A 22,042-nucleotide genomic window follows, 5' to 3' on the forward strand; every position below is an offset into this window, starting at 1 on the left:
GGATATTGTTATTATTTTAAAACAATTTGAGGCTAAATATAGCTTTTTTGTTACTTTTCAATTTTTTTCTATTTGGTTTCTCATTTTATTAACAAGTAAGCCGACTGACGTGCGTTTTGTAGCATGCCATCTAATTTTTTCTGAAACGCAAGAACTTAAAAAAGAATTTTGTTATATTCAGTAAATCAATAAATACCAATCAAAGGCAGAACTAATACTTTTTTTCATTTTTACCTGGAAAAACTTGCGTCATTAAAAAATAAGGGCGCATCAAATACAGTTAAACAAGTCGATCGTCTCTTTCAGTAACCTATTTCTCTCTACGTAATTACAGCTCTAATATCTATCCACAGGATTATATTATTTACGGTTTAAGCGTGCCTTCTTTGACATGTTTTTATAATTAAAAAAAGTAATTTAAATTCAACGTGATCGATGCCAACATCTCTTTCTAATATAAGAGGCTTCACCAGATAAATTACTTTTAGCTTTATTAATACAGTGTCACTCAATAACACTCCTTCGTCAAGGCTTCTGATTTACCATCAGAAGTCACACTGCTTCATTATAATCATTAACAGTGTGATATAAAAGAGGTCCAAGACATAATAGTAGCTATGAACTGATTTAATAATAAATCTTCACTGAATGGCATGGGAAAATTTATATGAATTATATACGCTGTTCATGTCTACCCATGTCATAATAAACAACTCATATGCGCTGCGTTTAATAAAATAGAACACTGAAGAAATTAACAATTTGGTTATTTTCAATATCCTCCTTAAAAAAGCAAGAAGAACTTGAATTGACTTTCGATAGCTATATCGATTTTTTACAATATAACTGGAAGTACTACAGGGAATAATACATTTGTTTTATTTAAAGATAAAAAGACGCGGTACCATCATGTATGTTATTAAAGACACTGCTTATGCAGTGAATTTTCTGTTCATTTCTTTTTTACAAGACATGGTTTAGTTAAGTCAGCGACCTTGAGACATTCTTGGCAAAAATTTTATTAAAAGACACTACGCTTTTCTTAATGTTGGGTAGAGCTTAAACTTTTCATCGACTTATATGGGCGCTTCATCAGCACTAGTGGGTTGGGCTGATTGCGCCCCGTCTGTAACTTTTGATTTAGAGTTGGTATCACAATAAAACTTAGCATGACTATGGTTCATTTACAATTTGGCATAAAAAAAATCTTGACAACGTCATCAATTTTCTGCTGACGTCATCATTATTTCAATATTAACACTGGGGTCGAAAAGTTTTAGTTGATCAGTTGAGCTCATATTATTCAGAAATTAGTTTTTAAGCATACTAAAAAAAGTCACAAAACAGTTTAGCTGACTTTTTTAAAACGTACAACCAAAAACTGACAGGGAGCATGGGAAGCTAGGTTACTCGCGCCTAACATGTCTTTGTTTCCATTAAACTTTACAGCGCCCCAGTCCCGCACAAAGTGCAGGAAACGCAAAAATGGCTCATTTTCGGTTTTGTCGATTAAACTGCTGTGCCTAAAAGCACAAGTCGATAAAGAACTTCATTCTGTATTTAATGACTTTTTTGCCAGAGTTGGGTGTAAATCATTCACAGAACACCAGGGAATCAGGCACAAACTTTACTCTACTGAACTTAAGAACTGTAAAATATGGCACCAACTCCTTACGTTGTAGATGTATTACCGATTGGCGAAATATGAAAAAGCTAGCAAAAATATATTTTATTGATACTACCAAGGCACAACTTTATAGCATACTCAAAGAGTACTTTTTTAATACGTACTCCACATAGACTGGTGTAACATAAAAATCAGTGTCATAATTCCATGTGTGTCTTCCTTCTCTCTTTACTCTTCCTTTCCATCTTTCTGTCTTTCTCTGATACTATTGGCTGTAACTCTTAGCAACTGCTACTCAATGCTAACCAATGGCGACAACATAGTTGATATCATAGACAGCTATATATGATAAAGCAAAATAACATTATTCATTGTATTTATATATTAGTTAAACATATTTGGCTTCGCAGACATTGCATATATATTTATGTGTATTTTGCTTTAAAAGTGAAAAGATTTATTTATTTTTAAGTGTAATTAAATTGTTTTGTTGACAGCCCCTAACCGTTGTACATTATTTTAATCCTTACATGATAAGTATTGCTGCTGGATTAGCATTCGTGCAAAATTGTAAAATACAACACAATAAAAAAAGCCTTGTCTTTTCTGGACAATGATCAACTGCAAGCCACACACTGTTTTTACTAAGCAACCGGAGTTTATTATGACGAACGTTATTTTATTATCATGCCTAGCAATGCGCACACGAAAATCTATGCGAAAGAAAATAAAGTTACGGCTCTCACCTGTAAATATATGTTTTTAAGAAAGAAAAAATTTTACAAAATGGTAAAGTTAACAATTTCTTGTGTCCTAATTAAAGTGGAAGAAAATTTCAACCTAACAGATAATATTAATTCATAACAGATCAGACATCTTAATTGTTGTTTATCTTCACGCTTTTGATTGGCTACAAGTAAAGGAAAGCTATTGCTAAGTACCTTGCTTTTTTTTGTAAATGTTGTAAATATAAATATGTTGATCGAACAAACAAAAGAATACATCATTCTTATCAAGGGCTATGAAAAGAACTGCGAAAATGATTTTCAAAAAATATGGAGCTGGAACAATGATAATATATGAATTCTATATGAGCAAAAGGACTTGAAGTTACTGTGAAAAAAGTTGACATATTTATATGTAGCTAGCACAAGCGCTATGTGCGTAATTTGAAAGATAGAACGTGCTAAGTGTGTGATTTGTAAGATTGGATGTTGTCAGTGCGTACTTTGCAAGATAGATCGTTCTAAGTGTGTGATTTGCAAGATTGATCGTGCTAAGTGCGTAATTTGCAAGAGGGAGAGTTTTATGTGTATGATTTGCAAGATAGAATGTTCTAAGTGTCTAATTTGCAAGATGGAGAGTTCTCTGTGTGTGTATCTGTAACAAGCAAAAATATTGTGTATTTTATAAACGTTTTGTTTACGCTTTTTATTCAGTTGGGAAAAATTAAATTTACCGTGACGAATGCTTTGTTACATAAAATTGACAAATCATTTTGTGATAAGAAGGATAAAAAACATTTTAAATGCTTTTGAATGGATTTCACAACGAGATTTCGTTTAAATCAGTTTTTTCGGCGTTCTTAATGAAATCATCAACAACGTTACTGTGATAAGAAGCACTAACTTCCGTGGATTCTTCCATGGGTTTTAATAACTAGGTATTATATAAGATTAATCTCATAATCCTACGTATAATAAGGGCTTTTCTCTACTTAAATTTAAGTGCTGTTACCAAAGATACGAGAAAAAGAGACGCACAACGAGAACTATCTATTCAATTATTTTAATTCTCTGGAAATATAAAACATAATTACGGGGTAAAGTTCAATCATTGCAACATATTAAAACATAACTGCTTTCAGAGTGTTATTTATCTTTAATACAAGCGGGCGTGAAAGTATTAAAAAAAGTGTCTGTGCGTTGAATGCTTCAATTTCCATCTATTCATTTGATCCTGGCACTCCTGTGTTACAAACTGGACGGCGCCACCAATTAACAATACATGTATCTTGTGCTCCTTGAGTGTCTGATATCTTACAGTCTTCATCAGTGCTGCATTCCTTTTTTACGCCTTGCCAGTTTCTTTGGTAACACCACGTGCGTGCTCCCGACCAACATTGACGCCAACAAGCTCTCTACAAAAAAATAATAAAGAATTAACCAATGCTTTTTGCTGCAGAATATGTAAACTTTGTTGAGCGAATGTGACATAATATCCTACCGTTACACCCACATGTCCAGTCCAAAACTTTTGGTCTCGGCAACCGTATGAATACCATCCACTGCATTTTCCTTCTGTGTACATGCAATTATTGGCACCCCTCTTCTCCACGTCATAATCTTGGTAAGATCGTAGAGCTGCAAGCCGACCTTCTCTTCTGTTCTCATTACGGAAGAAGTTTGCATGCACCATTGCCAGGTTTACTAAAAGCAAAAAAGCAAGATATCTCATCATGTTTTGATGATTGCGAAAAGCGTAAATGTCGAACGTTTGAAACAGCAGATCGCACTGAATCTAATGGGATGGGCGCTTCTATATATATCATTGATCATTATCCAGATGTTTCACGCTTTGTGGACACAGACAAAGAGACACAACGCAATAATTTTCTATTCGAAAAGCTATTGCGTAAGCAAACAATGCGGAGAAGGCGCATCACTGAGTTCCAGCTTCTTTTGCGCGTTTTTGGTAAAGGACTAATCGCTGATTCTTTATATAAACAAATCCGACAATTTTGCTTGATTAAGAAAATAATTAGGTTTTCCACTGAATTACTTTATAGTTTATTGATTAAAAGGCTCTCAGGGGTTTACACTCGCCATCAAAATAGTTTACTCGCATAATTTTGAAGTGGAAGAAGCTCGAAGGTCAGCGTTGCCGTGCAGTACCGCTTAAATGTAACTCTGAATATGCACGATATCTTTACACGAACGTCAGAACTTTCGTTGTTATTGTTAACCTATTGTTAAATACATGAGCTCTTTTTGCATGTTGAAAACAATAGAGTTCATGTCTCACGTCCAAACTTTAATTAACCCCTGTAATTGGTATAGCCGTCAAGGGATCAACAGAAGAAAAAATATAAAATTTAATAAAGCTTTCAATTTTTATTGTTTCTTCTCATGAACGGCAACGTATTATTTTTTTACATGCGATTTATTATGATACTTTGATAGAATTTGTGTTTTGCGCGCAATATTATTGCTTTTACACAAACCTAAATGTTATATTTTATTTAGCACAATTTTAGCATTTCAAAAAATTGCAACTGGGCTACGAGAATTGAAAATATAAACATAATCAACATTGTTTCACCGTCCAGATGCTCGACCTTCCCTTTCAGTACAATTGACATAAATTTATACAAATGTCGATGCACTTATTATATTCAGCTACCGTTACCCTTTTTCAAAATTCTTTAGCATTGATTCACTCTTTCTTCGTCGACAGTTTAATGCGCCGACGATATATCGCTTTAATTCAGACCACATTATTTCATTTGTACTAAGATCTGGGCTTTCAGCGGGTGTAGGCCAGTAAATAATTTTTCTTCTTCTTAAATTCTCTTGCTAAAATTGACGTGTGCTTTGGATCATTATCCTGAAATCGATGACCGTCAGGGTATAACTTGTCCAGCGACGGTTTTAAAGTATTTTGAAGGTCTCGAAAAATTTCTAAAGAAGCAATTAGACATTACGTAACTAAGAATTAATGTTCTTAACTCGGTTTATTTTTTAGAAAAAGCCAAATGTTCTTAACACGTTTAATTTTTCAGAGAAAGTCAAATGTTCTTAGCTCGTTTAACAAAAATTAATAAAACTTAGGATGCACAAAAATGACAAATTACTATATTCATTTTAATCGTCGTCAAGTATTTTAACTTTAATTTGATCGACCGAAATATCTTGCAAATCACACACACAACGTCCTATCTGTGTTACGAGCAATTAATTTTTGTTAAACGTAGCTCCCACGCTGTGCACTATTGTTTTCCGCTCTCCATCGCTGTTCTAGTGGGACTCTCCAAACAACAAATTTGGTAGCGTAGAAGTGGCCATTGGTTAGTGCACAGTTGTCGAATCTTCTTAGCTAGGTATATAATGTAACTTTGGTTTTGTATTTCTGGAAAAATAGTTGTTGTTATAGTCTACTGACGAACTTTGTCTTCGTTTCTCTCTTTTTTTTCTCACTTTCTCAGCAAGAATTGTTGACCCGGATATAAGAAACCAATTATTTCTTTAGCTCAATGGCTAGTTCCCACTATCTAGACATATATATTTGTTTTTTAGAGGTCATCAGGTTGTTGAATGAAGAAGGTATAACTACAGCGACTGTGTGATTTTAAAAGCTTTGCTTTGTTGTGACCTTTTGATCAAACAAAAGTATTTATTCACCACCAAGGGGTAATGGACGTAAATCTCTTCCCAAGAGCTTCATTTTTACTTGTTTTTATATATGTGTTTGCTGGCGCGGCCCTAGCCACTATTAGATTGCAAAAAAATAAGCCTTGGGAAAAGATATTGATAATATACCAATCTTGTTCCCAGGACATCTTTTGTCCCGGGATTAGAAAAGATACAAGGTGTCCTGGGGATAAGGTTGATAATATGCATTTCTTTTCAGAGAGTATAAACAGCTAACATTTTGCGGAATAGATTATCTTGTGGGTTTCTATCATTAAACGCACGTTTCCGATTCCGGGTTTTTTCGGTTTGTTTAACAAAAAATCTAGAAAAAACAGAGAACGAGAATAAAAAAATCCGAATACGCGCTTAGTAAAAAAAAAAGAATAAATGTTAACTTAGCGATGTTATGTGTACTCACATGTAGCATTCTGACTATGGCCTGCATTGCAGTATCTTCAAACAATCGACTCTATCGGGTCTACTGAATTACTGAATTTCGCAAATTTTAGGTGAAGCTTGGTCTTTCTTCTTCCTGTCAGTCAGTTTACTCCAAACTGACATATTGAAAATTGAAATTTCGAGAAATTTCCCGTTCAAGAAGATCTCACAAATCAAATTTGGGAAATAACTGCATAGTGTGTAACAAATATTATTGCCTATCTGAATAGCAAAATATGTCGTGTCTAACTTCGTAACAGAAATTACGATATATAGCTTTTTGTAAACTTTATTTGCGAGGTTGTTTACGTATATCATACGTCTTGTTCTGTCTTAAAAAAGTTTTCCAATACAAACAACAAAATAAAACACGAAAAAATAGCGTGTTAAAAAAACTAACAAAAATATACTTGTACAACAATCGTGCTAGTCAAACATATTCACAGGATGCAAGATCATATAAAGACTTTTTTGTTACCATAGCGATCCAGGTCACACGAAAATGTGCGCTTGTCAGGCATTTTTAAATGAAATTTTGGCCCGAATAAGTTTCCAAAAAGTAATTACTCAACCGCCGCCACAAAAAGAATAAAATCATTCATTTGTGCAGAAATTTGCTCTTCGGTTATCCACTTCTACAACGCTTGGCAATATCAAATTTGCTAAAATCTTAAGACCTGACGGTACTTTATATAAGTGGGTAATGCACAAGCGTGCAATGACCACCAATGGCTCGCTCCCCAGCTACATCAATAAACCTACGACGACCAACCAGACCAGCCAAGGGGTGGACAACAAAATGTGAGCAGTTTTAGACATGGCCGTACACAGAATTTTCTGGCCACACTAAGAGTGCACAAACTCTGTTCAGTTTTACAAATCAATCTGCGATTATGGATGACGCTGGAGACTAGGTTGAAAAAAAACGGTGTGGAATTCCAAAAGCAGTTGGGATGTAAGACGTGCAAGGTTGAAAAAAAACATTTGTAACCGATATTAATCTATTATATATATTAAATATCAATAAATATTAAGCATTTTGATAATCTTAATCATGTGACAAACGCTGCAAAACAGAATGAAATGCATGGGAACATAAGACTCGAAGACATGAGAGACTATGCAGGATATGGACTAAAACGCATGAGAGAATTGACGTATAAATTCAAAAACCATATGTATCTAGCATAATTCAGAAATATTCTCAATAAAATTTCCTTTTTTCCATAATGTTTCTGTTTCTCTACTGATCAACATGTCTATGTTTTTGTCCTTTCATATCTGCTTAGATATGTTACCAACCTCGTCCCCAGGGCATCTTGTATCTTTTCTGACCCCGGGACGGCGATACGAACATGGCCCTGGAGGAGGCTGGTCCGATATGAAACCTGATTGGCGCGGATATGTCAAATAATTATTGCGTCATACAAAACATTTTGGCGAGGCGGCGAGTCTGTGACCAACAGGAGGAAGCTGTTCGTATTAAAATGGCGGAGGAGGTGTATCAGCAGTATCAAGTTTTTTTTCAAAGTGAAAAATTTAATAAAAACCATTACTAAGCAATGAGAGTATAAAATAAGACATCATAAAGTAATACTGCTTACATGAGAATATTTCAATAGCTGGGAATGTTTAATAAAGCTAAAAAAGTAGCTAGCTAGCACACTATTCCTAGCAAACTATCAAGATAAGAACAAAAGAAAGAAACTCAAGTTGTTTCCAATTGGCCAGGTTTAATTTGCAGCTTTTTGCAAAGAATGACGTTGCATAAAATTGACGCCCATGTCCTTTATAGACAAAATAATTTTGCACAAAATGTCGAAAATGTTTTTTTTACAAAATATATATACATTACGTTTTAAATTATATCAGGTTGTTATTAGTGGGCATGTTTTATTACCTTATATGCTTTGGTTACTATAAAAGATATGAAAAGCCAGTAGGTTAACCGTCGGAGCCATTTTATCATTTAATGCACATTTACCCGGCCTAATTCAAGAAAATTCCAATTGCAATAGCTTCCGTAAAAAAATAAAGTTATTGACTTGAAACTTGTTAAGGAGTACTTTTAAACCAATCTGATAAAATATAATTTTACACGAGGCATAAAAAATCTACAAAGCCATTTTGAGGAAGAGAAAAAGGTAGGAAGATTTTCTTAAACTGATTCTTGCTAGGTCTTTTTTAACACGCTATGAAGAAATTTCAGAAAATTAAACTTAATCAAATTTGATTGAGCGCTCAATCAGGCATATGGTTAAATCCAGGATCTATATACTGAAGATGGTGGTAGATATTTAACAGCTCACCACTGTGATATATTATCTCAAGAGTTTTAATACAAATTACAAAGCAGTGAACATAAAAAAAAAAAGTCTAAACCGAGTATATAGTTTATATAGCGTCCCATAACTTCAGTAAAAATTAAAATATTGACTTAAGATTTGGTATGATATGGTTTTAGATTGGTTTGATGAAATTGAGCCAAAAAATAGTTCTATTATCATCATACTTTCTGAGTTTCAGAATTTAGTCCTTTTCAGAGAAGCCGATAAGCTGTTTTGACAGTATATCAATTTTGACCAAGATACAGATTCAGAAAATTTTAAAAGCTATTCTAACCTCAGAAATAGGTCAGATAAGATTCAAACTAAAATTATGTCTAAAATTTGGGAAAACATATAATTTTTAACGACTTTTATTGCTAATAAACGATATTTATACACTCTATTTATATCAAGAGAAATTTGTATATGCATGCTGAAAGAATTTTTTAGTTGTGATCTGAAGGTGCTCTGACAAATTTTGTTTGTTATTTTTTGCCTTAAACACAAGAAAATTTGCTAATTAAAAAAGTTTTGTTAATATAAGGTATGCGATTTCTTTATTTGTGTATTAATATTAGTTAATATAAAAGCTTTTGTTTTGTAGCAGACAATACCTTTCAGATTTTAATTGGCCAGAAGAGATCATGTGATAAAAAAAGTAATTTCATTAGTTGGGAAAAATTAAATTTACCGTGACGAGGGCTTTGTTAAATAAAATTGACAACAAATTATTATGATAAGAAGCATACAAAACATTATAAATGCTTTTAAATGCATTCCTCAACGGGAATTCGTTTAAAACGTTTTTTTCGGCGTTCTTAATGAAATTATCAACAAACGTTATTGTGATAAGAAATACAATAATTTCAGTGGATTCTTTAACTAGTTATAAGATTACTTATTAGGAGTTTATTCATAATCCTACTTAAATCCTAAGCGCTTTTCTTTACACTCAAATCGTTAAAGTGGTGTCACCAAATATTTGAGAACAAAAAACTCACAATGAGAACTATCTATTCAATTATTTCAATTCTCTGGAAATTCAAAACATAATTACGGGGTAAAGTTCAATCATTGCAACATATTAAAACATAACTGCTTTCAGAGTGTTATTTTATCTTCAATACAAGCGGGCGTGAAAGTATTAAAAAAAGTGTCTGTGCGTTGAATGCTTCAATTTCCATCTATTCATTTGATCATGGCGCTCCTTCGTTACAAACTGGAATGTTCCAGAAAAGAACACATGTATCTTGTGCTCCTTGAGTGTCTGATATCTTACAGTGGTCATCAGTGCTGCATTCCTTTTTTACGCCTTTCCCGTTTTTTTGGTAACACCACGTGCGTGCTCCCGACCAACATTGACGCCAACAAGCTCCCTACAAAAAAATAATAAAGAATTAACCAATGCTTTTTGCTGCAGAATATGTAAACTTTGTTGAGCGAATGTGACATAATATCCTACCGTTCTGCAACCGTATGAATACCATCCACTGCATTTTCCTTCTGTGTACATGCAATTATTGGCACCCCTCTTCTCCATGTCATAATCTTGGTAAGATCGTAGAGCTGCAAGCCGACCTTCTCTTCTGTAATCATTACGGAAGAAGTTTGCATGCACCATTGCAAGGCTGACTAAAAGCAAAAATGCAAGATATCTCATCATGTTTTGATGATTGCGAAAAGCGTAAATGTCGATCGTTTGAAACAGCAGATCGCACTGAATCTAAAGGGATGGGCGCTTCTATATATATCATTGATCATTATCCAGATGTTTCACGCTTTGTGGACATAGAGAAAGAGACACAGCGCAATAATTTTCGATTTGAAAAGCTATTGCGTAAACAAACAATGCGAATATATTAATAATAGAGTTCATGTCTCACATGCAAACTTTAATTAACCCCTGTAATTGCTATAGCCTTTAAGGGATCAACGGAAGAAAAAAATATAGAATTTAACAAAGCTTTAAGTTTTTATTGTTTCTTCTCATGAACGACAACGTATTGTTCTTTTTACATGCGACTTATGATACTATGATAGAATCTTGTGTTTCGCGCGCAATTTTATTGTTTTTACACAAACCTAAATGTTATATTTTATTTAGCACATGAAACAACTTATTTTTTTTATAAATAATATAAATATATATAAATATAAATGTTTAATTATAAAGCCAAATGTTCTTTACTCGAGTATCAAGAAATAAGTGCCTAGATTCTCATATTTCCATTTTAATTTCTAAATTTCTGAAAAAGACTTCTCAGGTTGAAGATTTGATTCTCAGATTTGTTTCTCAGATTTACTTCTCAGATTTGATTCTCATATAAGCAAAGAAAAAAGGCACTCCAATCAAAGCACTATTTTATGTAGCTAGCTGGCTAGCTCGAGAGCTAACTAACTTCACGACTATAAAAAGGGGCATGTCAGCACCAATTAAAATGAGACCCAAGTTAATACCAAAAATTGAGATAACTAGCTAGCCAGCACGCATTTCTCACCTATTTATAAAATAATTCTTACCTGATAAAATACACGAATATAATGAATAGTGTTTAGCTCCCCAGCTACATCAATAAACCTACGACGACCAACCAGACCAGCCAAGGGGTGGACAACAAAATGTGAGCAGTTTTAGACATGGCCGTACACAGAATTTTCTGGCCACACTAAGAGTGCACAAACTCTGTTCAGTTTTACAAATCAATCTGCGATTATGGATGACGCTGGAGACTAGGTTGAAAAAAAACGGTGTGGAATTCCAAAAGCAGTTGGGATGTAAGACGTGCAAGGTTGAAAAAAAACATTTGTAACCGATATTAATCTATTATATATATTAAATATCAATAAATATTAAGCATTTTGATAATCTTAATCATGTGACAAACGCTGCAAAACAGAATGAAATGCATGGGAACATAAGACTCGAAGACATGAGAGACTATGCAGGATATGGACTAAAACGCATGAGAGAATTGACGTATAAATTCAAAAACCATATGTATCTAGCATAATTCAGAAATATTCTCAATAAAATTTCCTTTTTTCCATAATGTTTCTGTTTCTCTACTGATCAACATGTCTATGTTTTTGTCCTTTCATATCTGCTTAGATATGTTACCAACCTCGTCCCCAGGGCATCTTGTATCTTTTCTGACCCCGGGACGGCGATACGAACATGGCCCTGGAGGAGGCTGGTCCGATATGAAACCTGATTGGCGCGGATATGTCAAATAATTATTGCGTCATACAAAACATTTTGGCGAGGCGGCGAGTCCGTGACCAACAGGAGGAAGCTGTTCGTATTAAAATGGCGGAGGAGGTGTATCAGCAGTATCAAGTTTTTTTTCAAAGTGAAAAATTTAATAAAAACCATTACTAAGCAATGAGAGTATAAAATAAGACATCATAAAGTAATACTGCTTACATGAGAATATTTCAATAGCTGGGAATGTTTAATAAAGCTAGAAAAGTAGCTAGCTAGCACACTATTCCTAGCAAACTATCAAGATAAGAACAAAAGAAAGAAACTCAACTTGTTTCCAACTGGCCAGGTTTAATTTGCAGCTTTTTGCAAAGAATGACGTTGCATAAAATTGGCGCCCATGTCCTTTATAGACAAAATAATTTTGCACAAAATATCGAAAATGTTTTTTTTACAAAATATATATACATTACGTTTTAAATTATATCAGGTTGTTATTAGTGGGCATGTTTTATTACCTTATATGCTTTGGTTACTATAAAAGATATGAAAAGCCAGTAGGTTAACCGTCGGAGCCATTTTATCATTTAATGCACATTTACCCGGCCTAATTCAAGAAAATTCCAATTGCAATAGCTTCCGTAAAAAAATTAAAGTTATTGACTTGAAACTTGTTAAGGAGTACTTTTAAACCAATCTGATAAAATATAATTTTACACGAGGCATAAAAAATCTACAAAGCCATTTTGAGGAAGAGAAAAAGGTAGGAAGATTTTCTTAAACTGATTCTTGCTAGGTCTTTTTTAACACGCTATGAAGAAATTTCAGAAAATTAAACTTAATCAAATTTGATTGAGCGCTCAATCAGGCATATGGTTAAATCCAGGATCTATATACTGAAGATGGTGGTAGATATTTAACAGCTCACCACTGTGATATATTATCTCAAGAGTTTTAATACAAATTACAAAGCAGTGAACATAAAAAAAAAAAAGTCTAAACCGAGTATATAGTTTATATAGCGTCCCATAACTTCAGTAAAAATTAAAATATTGACTTAAGATTTGGTATGATATGGTTTTAGATTGGTTTGATGAAATTGAGCCAAAAAATAGTTCTATTATCATCATACTTTCTGAGTTTCAGAATTTAGTCCTTTTCAGAGAAGCCGATAAGCTGTTTTGACAGTATATCAATTTTGACCAAGATACAGATTCAGAAAATTTTAAAAGCTATTCTAACCTCAGAAATAGGTCAGATAAGATTCAAACTAAAATTATGTCTAAAATTTGGGAAAACATATAATTTTTAACGACTTTTATTGCTAATAAACGATATTTATACACTCTATTTATATCAAGAGAAATTTGTATATGCATGCTGAAAGAATTTTTTAGTTGTGATCTGAAGGTGCTCTGACAAATTTTGTTTGTTATTTTTTGCCTTAAACACAAGAAAATTTGCTAATTAAAAAAGTTTTGTTAATATAAGGTATGCGATTTCTTTATTTGTGTATTAATATTAGTTAATATAAAAGCTTTTGTTTTGTAGCAGACAATACCTTTCAGATTTTAATTGGCCAGAAGAGATCATGTGATAAAAAAAGTAATTTCATTAGTTGGGAAAAATTAAATTTACCGTGACGAGGGCTTTGTTAAATAAAATTGACAACAAATTATTATGATAAGAAGCATACAAAACATTATAAATGCTTTTAAATGCATTCCTCAACGGGAATTCGTTTAAAACGTTTTTTTCGGCGTTCTTAATGAAATTATCAACAAACGTTATTGTGATAAGAAATACAATAATTTCAGTGGATTCTTTAACTAGTTATAAGATTACTTATTAGGAGTTTATTCATAATCCTACTTAAATCCTAAGCGCTTTTCTTTACACTCAAATCGTTAAAGTGGTGTCACCAAATATTTGAGAACAAAAAACTCACAATGAGAACTATCTATTCAATTATTTCAATTCTCTGGAAATTCAAAACATAATTACGGGGTAAAGTTCAATCATTGCAACATATTAAAACATAACTGCTTTCAGAGTGTTATTTTATCTTCAATACAAGCGGGCGTGAAAGTATTAAAAAAAGTGTCTGTGCGTTGAATGCTTCAATTTCCATCTATTCATTTGATCATGGCGCTCCTTCGTTACAAACTGGAATGTTCCAGAAAAGAACACATGTATCTTGTGCTCCTTGAGTGTCTGATATCTTACAGTGGTCATCAGTGCTGCATTCCTTTTTTACGCCTTTCCCGTTTTTTTGGTAACACCACGTGCGTGCTCCCGACCAACATTGACGCCAACAAGCTCCCTACAAAAAAATAATAAAGAATTAACCAATGCTTTTTGCTGCAGAATATGTAAACTTTGTTGAGCGAATGTGACATAATATCCTACCGTTCTGCAACCGTATGAATACCATCCACTGCATTTTCCTTCTGTGTACATGCAATTATTGGCACCCCTCTTCTCCATGTCATAATCTTGGTAAGATCGTAGAGCTGCAAGCCGACCTTCTCTTCTGTAATCATTACGGAAGAAGTTTGCATGCACCATTGCAAGGCTGACTAAAAGCAAAAATGCAAGATATCTCATCATGTTTTGATGATTGCGAAAAGCGTAAATGTCGATCGTTTGAAACAGCAGATCGCACTGAATCTAAAGGGATGGGCGCTTCTATATATATCATTGATCATTATCCAGATGTTTCACGCTTTGTGGACATAGAGAAAGAGACACAGCGCAATAATTTTCGATTTGAAAAGCTATTGCGTAAACAAACAATGCGAATATATTAATAATAGAGTTCATGTCTCACATGCAAACTTTAATTAACCCCTGTAATTGCTATAGCCTTTAAGGAATCAACGGAAGAAAAAAATATAGAATTTAACAAAGCTTTAAGTTTTTATTGTTTCTTCTCATGAACGACAACGTATTGTTCTTTTTACATGCGACTTATGATACTATGATAGAATCTTGTGTTTCGCGCGCAATTTTATTGTTTTTACACAAACCTAAATGTTATATTTTATTTAGCACATGAAACAACTTATTTTTTTTATAAATAATATAAATATATATAAATATAAATGTTTAATTATAAAGCCAAATGTTCTTTACTCGAGTATCAAGAAATAAGTGCCTAGATTCTCATATTTCCATTTTAATTTCTAAATTTCTGAAAAAGACTTCTCAGGTTGAAGATTTGATTCTCAGATTTGTTTCTCAGATTTACTTCTCAGATTTGATTCTCATATAAGCAAAGAAAAAAGGCACTCCAATCAAAGCACTATTTTATGTAGCTAGCTGGCTAGCTCGAGAGCTAACTAACTTCACGACTATAAAAAGGGGCATGTCAGCACCAATTAAAATGAGACCCAAGTTAATACCAAAAATTGAGATAACTAGCTAGCCAGCACGCATTTCTCACCTATTTATAAAATAATTCTTACCTGATAAAATACACGAATATAATGAATAGTGTTTAGCTCCCCAGCTACATCAATAAACCTACGACGACCAACCAGACCAGCCAAGGGGTGGACAACAAAATGTGAGCAGTTTTAGACATGGCCGTACACAGAATTTTCTGGCCACACTAAGAGTGCACAAACTCTGTTCAGTTTTACAAATCAACCTGCGATTATGGATGACGCTGGAGACTAGGTTGAAAAAAAACGGTGTGGAATTCCAAAAGCAGTTGGGATGTAAGACGTGCAAGGTTGAAAAAAAACATTTGTAACCGATATTAATCTATTATATATATTAAATATCAATAAATATTAAGCATTTTGATAATCTTAATCATGTGACAAACGCTGCAAAACAGAATGAAATGCATGGGAACATAAGACTCGAAGACATGGCAGGATATGGACTAAAACGCATGAGAGAATTGACGTATAAATTCAAAAACCATATGTATCTAGCATAATTCAGAAATATTCTCAATAAAATTTCCTTTTTTCCATAATGTTTCTGTTTCTCTACTGATCAACATGTCTATGTTTTTGTCCTTTCATATCTGCTTAGATATGTTACCAACCTCGTCCCCAGGGCATCTTGTATCTTTTCTGACCCCGGGACGGCGATACGAACATGGCCCTGGAGGAGGCTGGTCCGATATGAAACCTGATTGGCGCGGATATGTCAAATAATTATTGCGTCATACAAAACATTTTGGCGAGGCGGCGAGTCTGTGACCAACAGGAGGAAGCTGTTCGTATTAAAATGGCGGAGGAGGTGTATCAGCAGTATCAAGTTTTTTTTCAAAGTGAAAAATTTAATAAAAACCATTACTAAGCAATGAGAGTATAAAATAAGACATCATAAAGTAATACTGCTTACATGAGAATATTTCAATAGCTGGGAATGTTTAATAAAGCTAGAAAAGTAGCTAGCTAGCACACTATTCCTAGCAAACTATCAAGATAAGAACAAAAGAAAGAAACTCAAGTTGTTTCCAATTGGCCAGGTTTAATTTGCAGTATTTTGCAAAGAATGACGTTGCATAAAATTGACGCCCATGTCCTTTATAGACAAAATAATTTTGCACAAAATGTCGAAAATGTTTTTTTTACAAAATATATATACATTACGTTTTAAATTATATCAGGTTGTTATTAGTGGGCATGTTTTATTACCTTATATGCTTTGGTTACTATAAAAGATATGAAAAGCCAGTAGGTTAACCGTCGGAGCCATTTTATCATTTAATGCACATTTACCCGGCCTAATTCAAGAAAATTCCAATTGCAATAGCTTCCGTAAAAAAATAAAGTTATTGACTTGAAACTTGTTAAGGAGTACTTTTAAACCAATCTGATAAAATATAATTTTACACGAGGCATAAAAAATCTACAAAGCCATTTTGAGGAAGAGAAAAAGGTAGGAAGATTTTCTTAAACTGATTCTTGCTAGGCCTTTTTTAACACGCTATGAAGAAATTTCAGAAAATTAAACTTAATCAAATTTGATTGAGCGCTCAATCAGGCATATGGTTAAATCCAGGATCTATATACTGAAGATGGTGGTAGATATTTAACAGCTCACCACTGTGATATATTATCTCAAGAGTTTTAATACAAATTACAAAGCAGTGAACATAAAAAATAACAAAAAAAGTCTAAACCGAGTATATAGTTTATATAGCGTCCCATAACTTCAGTAAAAATTAAAATATTGACTTAAGATTTGGTATGATATGGTTTTAGATTGGTTTGATGAAATTGAGCCAAAAAATAGTTCTATTATCATCATACTTTCTGAGTTTCAGAATTTAGTCCTTTTCAGAGACGCCAATAAGCCGTTTTGACAGTATATCAATTTTGACCAAGATACAGATTCAGAAAATTTTAAAAGCTATTCTAACCTCAGAAATAGGTCAGATAAGATTCAAACTAAAATTATGCCAGTAAACAAAAAATTTAGTTGCAAGGAATATTTCTTTGCTGATATTTTTTTGTGATAGGATGCTCTTATGAGAATACTGAATTAATTTTCATGGTTAGCTCGTTTGGCATTTTAAATGTTTTCCAAGCAGAATGATAACAATAAATAGATGTATATATCAATAAAAAATCGATTTTTGAACAGCAGCAGAATTGTCATTATTCAATTTTTTACGCATAAATTAATTTATATTCATAATTAGCGGAAACTTGAGAAACCAATCAGATAGCAGAACTGACCAGTGTGGCCCAGGGTCATTTCTTCTCACCGTCCGAGATTGTTAGAAAGAGAAAAATGGGCCTGGGGACGAGTGTGTTTCCTTGGATTGGCTGATATTGGGACTTCAATATTTTTTCGCGGAACGCCATTTGTCCAAATTATCGTTTTTATTTGTATATTGATGTGTATCCCACACTGTGCTACTTTGTTCCTTAAAGGGTGCCTTACACAGTCCGATTTTGAACACCTATTAGAGTTCCAATTGTATCTGGCACCCCATGATGTAGCGCCCATAAGGTGCCAGATTTCTAGTGTTTAATGTCAAATGGCACCTTTTAAAGGTGCGAAATAACATTTACCGGCACCCATTATGGGTGCCATCAGTTTTACAGCATTAGATTCAGCACCTTTTATGGTGCCAATCTACTCCTTTTAAGGGTGCTAAACTAAGTTGGAGCCGTAATGGATGTAGGAAACAGGACTGCTACCTTAGCACCCATTAGGTTATCGAAATTGGCCCCTAATAGCGCTTCCCTACTCCCAGCAAGTGAACGTAACGAAACGAAAAAAACAACAGAATTTTATCAGCTGATGAGAAAATATATTCAAATATTATCAAATATACTAGTCGTTAGCCCGTGAAAAAATCCACGGGTTCGCCCGTCCTTTTTATAGCTGCGCAGCTAAGCTACCATTTTGCGTGACAGACAGAAGGACGGACGGACGGACAGACGTATACGGGTATTATAATATAGACTAGCCGGGAAACCCGGCGTCCAAACGCCGGGTTAAGCCACAAGTAAAGGTGTGATCCGGCATTGAACACTCTGTGGAGCGCTTAATAAGAGCTGTAGACTGTCCCGCAGATCAGGTGGAGCGCTTTAGTACAGGTATACAGTATGTCGTTAATCATTTGAAGCGCATACAACATTATAGTGTGCGACTGTAACATATTTTTCAAAAAATAACTTTCCCGCAACGATAACTGATATAAAAACAGAGTTTACAAAGTGTTGTTACTCCATCATAGCAAAAACAATCGGTCAATATTATTTTATTTTGTGGAAAAGTCTTTTTAAAAGTTAAAAAATTAATCGTGACACTGGGCTGAGCGCTTAGTACAGTTAAACCGTGTTGTACAGCGTATAGTAATAATACCCTTTTGAAAAAACTTTCTCGCAGACACAGGGCTGAGCGGTTAGTCCAGGCGTGATTCCCAAGAAAGTTTAAAAATTAATTGTCACAGTGGTGGGCTGACCTTAGTATATACAGGTAAACGGTGTTGCACATGCCCATAGGCGTAACAGCCTTTTACAAAAAACAGTCTGTTTTTAACACTGGGCTAACCGCTTAGTACAGTTAAACACAGTTGAACAGGCGCATAAGGCGTATTACCCTTTTCCAAAAATGTTCATTGCAACTTCGGTTTAAATAAAAACACAGGGAACAGCCTGTCGTTACTCGTCCAGCCAAAACAATCGCTCAGCCATTTCATTTGCAGAAAAAGTTTGCAAAAAAATAATAAAATATGTAGCTATACCTAGCTAGCTAACTGCATTTAGCATAAAAATTATATATTGCTTAAGAATATTGTTGTAGCCAAACTGCATTTTTATACTTTCACTTTTTAAGGAGCTAGCTAAATAGCCACAGCCTCAACATAAAAATAAATGTTGGCTAGGATAAAAAGCTCTTATACCATACATAATAGCAATAAGTGAGGCTCTAGCTAGCTAGTAGCTATTAATGGCTTATTAACCGTTTAGCCGGTCTATACGGGAAAATATAGACCGAGGTCATGACGTCATGGACCGAGCGCAGTGAGGTCCATGCGAGTGACAGAGGTCTATATTTTCCCGTATAGACAGGCTAATAAGGTTAATAAGTCATTTATTACCCCACTGATTATTTCATAACCATTAATGAAAAAAAGGTTTTAGAGTCCAGGGGTCTTTAACAAAAACAAGGCTTAGGTGGAAACCATGTAACTTTCTTTATATTTCGAACGTACACAGACATTCGATCCACAACTCGTTCAAAAATAAACAATACAATACAACTTTTAAAAATAGAATATTTTCAAAACAGTTTTAAAATTCAATTCTTTGTCGTTTCGCTGGTGGAGTGTTCGTATTAAAATTAAATGTACAATTGTTAAAATTTCCTCCGGAAAAAAATGAAGAGAGGGTTGAAGACTGCGTGGAACTGGAAGTATTAAGAGCTGTCGATTGGTTATGTACGTCAGTTGGTTATTATTTGAGCTCAAGATGTTTGACATTTTGTAACGGTGAGTGGTACTAGCTGATTTGTAATTTCTTAACGAATCAATATTTTTGTGACCACTGTGTTGGGCTACATTAACTTTCTTGTTTTGTTTTTGTTTTGATGTCGGTTAATACGGCGTCATATAGACTGGTCACGTGAAAAAAAAAAACAATCAAATTTTCCGAGAACGTTCGAATAAACGTAAACATTCGAAAATACTCAACAGTGGGGTAATAAAGCTAGCTAATCTTCGTTCCTAGCCAAACATCCTAAAACTGGTGCGTTTAAGATCTGTACGTGGCTAAAAAACGTGACAATATATTTATCCTAACATTGAAAACAAACAGAAAACAAATATTACAAATATATAAGGCTTTTAAAAGATAAAAAAGTCAAACAGGCCTAGAAACCTCACACACAGACCACAAACACGACCATTATCAAAATGGCCTTCGTTCCGCGAAGATCTTGGAGTCTTTCTGGTCGCGAAAATCTTGGTTTTTTTTTAAAGAATCAGGCGTTGTGAATGGTGTTCCACGCGCGAGCGGTCAAAACAAAGTGGACAAAAATATATCGCGTTTGGTATTAGTGCGCATTATAAAAATTTCGTGATTCCGTTACGGGACGCGGCTCTCGCGGACACACAGACAGACGGAATACGGCTATTATTAAAGAGATACAATACAATAATTTTTTTTAAATTAGTTTTTTTATAACGAATAACATATTTGCAGATACGTTCGAACATTCAGGAACAAGTAACAGTTATAATGTAAATAGTTCTTTCCTCTAGAGATAGGAAAATGCCGATCCTAGGACAGCGATTAATATATTCTGTGCCACTCCACGTTAAATTATGGATCATCCCCGTCAAATCAACGATAGAAGAGTCGATAAAATCCATGTGCACTTTACCACTTTACGTCAAATAAGCGGGCATGCTCTATAATATCTGTCCAAAACCCCCACCTCCGCCCCAACCCACAACCCCCGCCGTGTCCCCCGGGCCCCTCCCCACCCTCCCCTGTCGTGTCCCCCAATTATAGTGTTATGTGTGTCTATCTTTACAAGAAACAAGTAAAGATGATTGCAACATTGCAAGGTTTAGCGCCACATAATGTCATAACTGAAGAATTGATTTTCGTGATTCTTTTGAGATTGCTTGAGACCATTTGATCTGACAAAGGCATCACCCTTCCAACCATAATCCTTCAATTCATCACAAAGTTTTGCAGGCAACCATGTCTTATATTTATTTCCCATTCTATCTTGAACCTCCGCATACATAGATTTTTCAGAAAGAGCACCGGGTCTTGATATTTCCATCTCTTTCACATATTTAACAAGGTAAATATCGTTTTTAGGCAGCTCTCTCCACTTTATGATTGGAGTAACTTGTTCTATGTTTTGTTCAAATTCTTCAACTGTTGGAAAAGCCATTGTGTTTATATTCACGATTACATCTCTTTATACCACTTTATAGATTCTATCGGAAAGCAGTTTTTTGTTATCTACCATCTGTCAATCAAACGCTTATAACAATAGGATTTTACATATTTTACATACCAAAAAGTTGTTTACATAAGAAAAAAGTTAAAACGAAAGTAGCCGTTGCTAAGGATATTTGGTATGTAAGGAATGCATTGTTTCTCTATTGTTATTCTGGCTTGATTGACATTTAATTGACGTCATTCTTTATCTAAACAAATACCATATGAAATAACCTGTTGTCATAACAATCACAAGAGCGATCTTCTCATCTTCGTGTGTAGGAGGAGTATCTTTGTGGTAAGGTGCAGTAATGTGTTTATCTGTAGTATCCACGTGGTGTACGGTGATGTGTTTATCAGGATGATCGGGTGTTACAGGCTTCTTTTTAGTTATCTTATGTGATTCGGTAACATTGACCTTTCGATTGATACCAATGGTAAGATCTTCACCCGATATCAAAATCTTGTTGTTGTAACCTACCACCCCTGTCTTAATTCTGAGATTCATGTCACTAGGTAACATATAAATACCTTGTCCAACCGAATAATCAACCTTACTTGAAGCGTAGTTTAACGTATCCTGATAACGTTTAATG

The 22,042-nt window shown here is 34.1% G+C and overlaps 3 protein-coding genes across 3 annotated transcripts; all 3 read right to left on the reverse strand.

Moving 5' to 3' along the window:
* Window positions 1-3,391: 3,391 nt before the first annotated feature.
* On the reverse strand, window positions 3,392-4,163 carry LOC130644273 (uncharacterized). The gene is made up of 2 exons (XM_057449811.1): window positions 3,854-4,163; window positions 3,392-3,767 (listed from the first exon to the last, which is right to left on the reverse strand). The coding sequence occupies exons 1-2, from the start codon at window positions 4,085-4,087 to the stop codon at window positions 3,573-3,575; spliced, it is 429 nt and encodes a 142-aa protein (XP_057305794.1). The 5' UTR covers window positions 4,088-4,163; the 3' UTR covers window positions 3,392-3,572.
* A 5,740-nt stretch (window positions 4,164-9,903) lies between these two features.
* LOC130644275 (uncharacterized) lies at window positions 9,904-10,535 on the reverse strand. The gene is made up of 2 exons (XM_057449812.1): window positions 10,267-10,535; window positions 9,904-10,180 (listed from the first exon to the last, which is right to left on the reverse strand). The coding sequence occupies exons 1-2, from the start codon at window positions 10,465-10,467 to the stop codon at window positions 10,001-10,003; spliced, it is 381 nt and encodes a 126-aa protein (XP_057305795.1). The 5' UTR covers window positions 10,468-10,535; the 3' UTR covers window positions 9,904-10,000.
* A 3,517-nt stretch (window positions 10,536-14,052) lies between these two features.
* LOC130644276 (uncharacterized) lies at window positions 14,053-14,684 on the reverse strand. Its single transcript, XM_057449813.1, has 2 exons — window positions 14,416-14,684; window positions 14,053-14,329 (listed from the first exon to the last, which is right to left on the reverse strand). Exons 1-2 carry the CDS (start codon window positions 14,614-14,616, stop codon window positions 14,150-14,152), a joined length of 381 nt encoding a protein of 126 aa, XP_057305796.1. The 5' UTR covers window positions 14,617-14,684; the 3' UTR covers window positions 14,053-14,149.
* Window positions 14,685-22,042: the final 7,358 nt, after the last annotated feature.

The sequence above is a fragment of the Hydractinia symbiolongicarpus genome, chromosome 5, assembly GCF_029227915.1.
Source record: "Hydractinia symbiolongicarpus strain clone_291-10 chromosome 5, HSymV2.1, whole genome shotgun sequence".
Lineage (NCBI taxonomy): Eukaryota > Metazoa > Cnidaria > Hydrozoa > Anthoathecata > Hydractiniidae > Hydractinia > Hydractinia symbiolongicarpus.

Bases quoted from the DNA above. Each gene is read 5' to 3' on its own strand.
- LOC130644273 (XM_057449811.1), bottom strand. From the start codon at position 4,087: ATGATGAGATATCTTGCTTTTTTGCTTTTAGTAAACCTGGCAATGGTG. The intron at 3,768-3,853 runs GTAGGATATTAT...ATTTTTTTGTAG, and splicing joins CTGGACATGTGGGTGTAACG to AGAGCTTGTTGGCGTCAATG.
- LOC130644276 (XM_057449813.1), bottom strand. From the start codon at position 14,616: ATGATGAGATATCTTGCATTTTTGCTTTTAGTCAGCCTTGCAATGGTG. The intron at 14,330-14,415 runs GTAGGATATTAT...ATTTTTTTGTAG, and splicing joins ATTCATACGGTTGCAGAACG to GGAGCTTGTTGGCGTCAATG.
- LOC130644275 (XM_057449812.1), bottom strand. From the start codon at position 10,467: ATGATGAGATATCTTGCATTTTTGCTTTTAGTCAGCCTTGCAATGGTG. The intron at 10,181-10,266 runs GTAGGATATTAT...ATTTTTTTGTAG, and splicing joins ATTCATACGGTTGCAGAACG to GGAGCTTGTTGGCGTCAATG.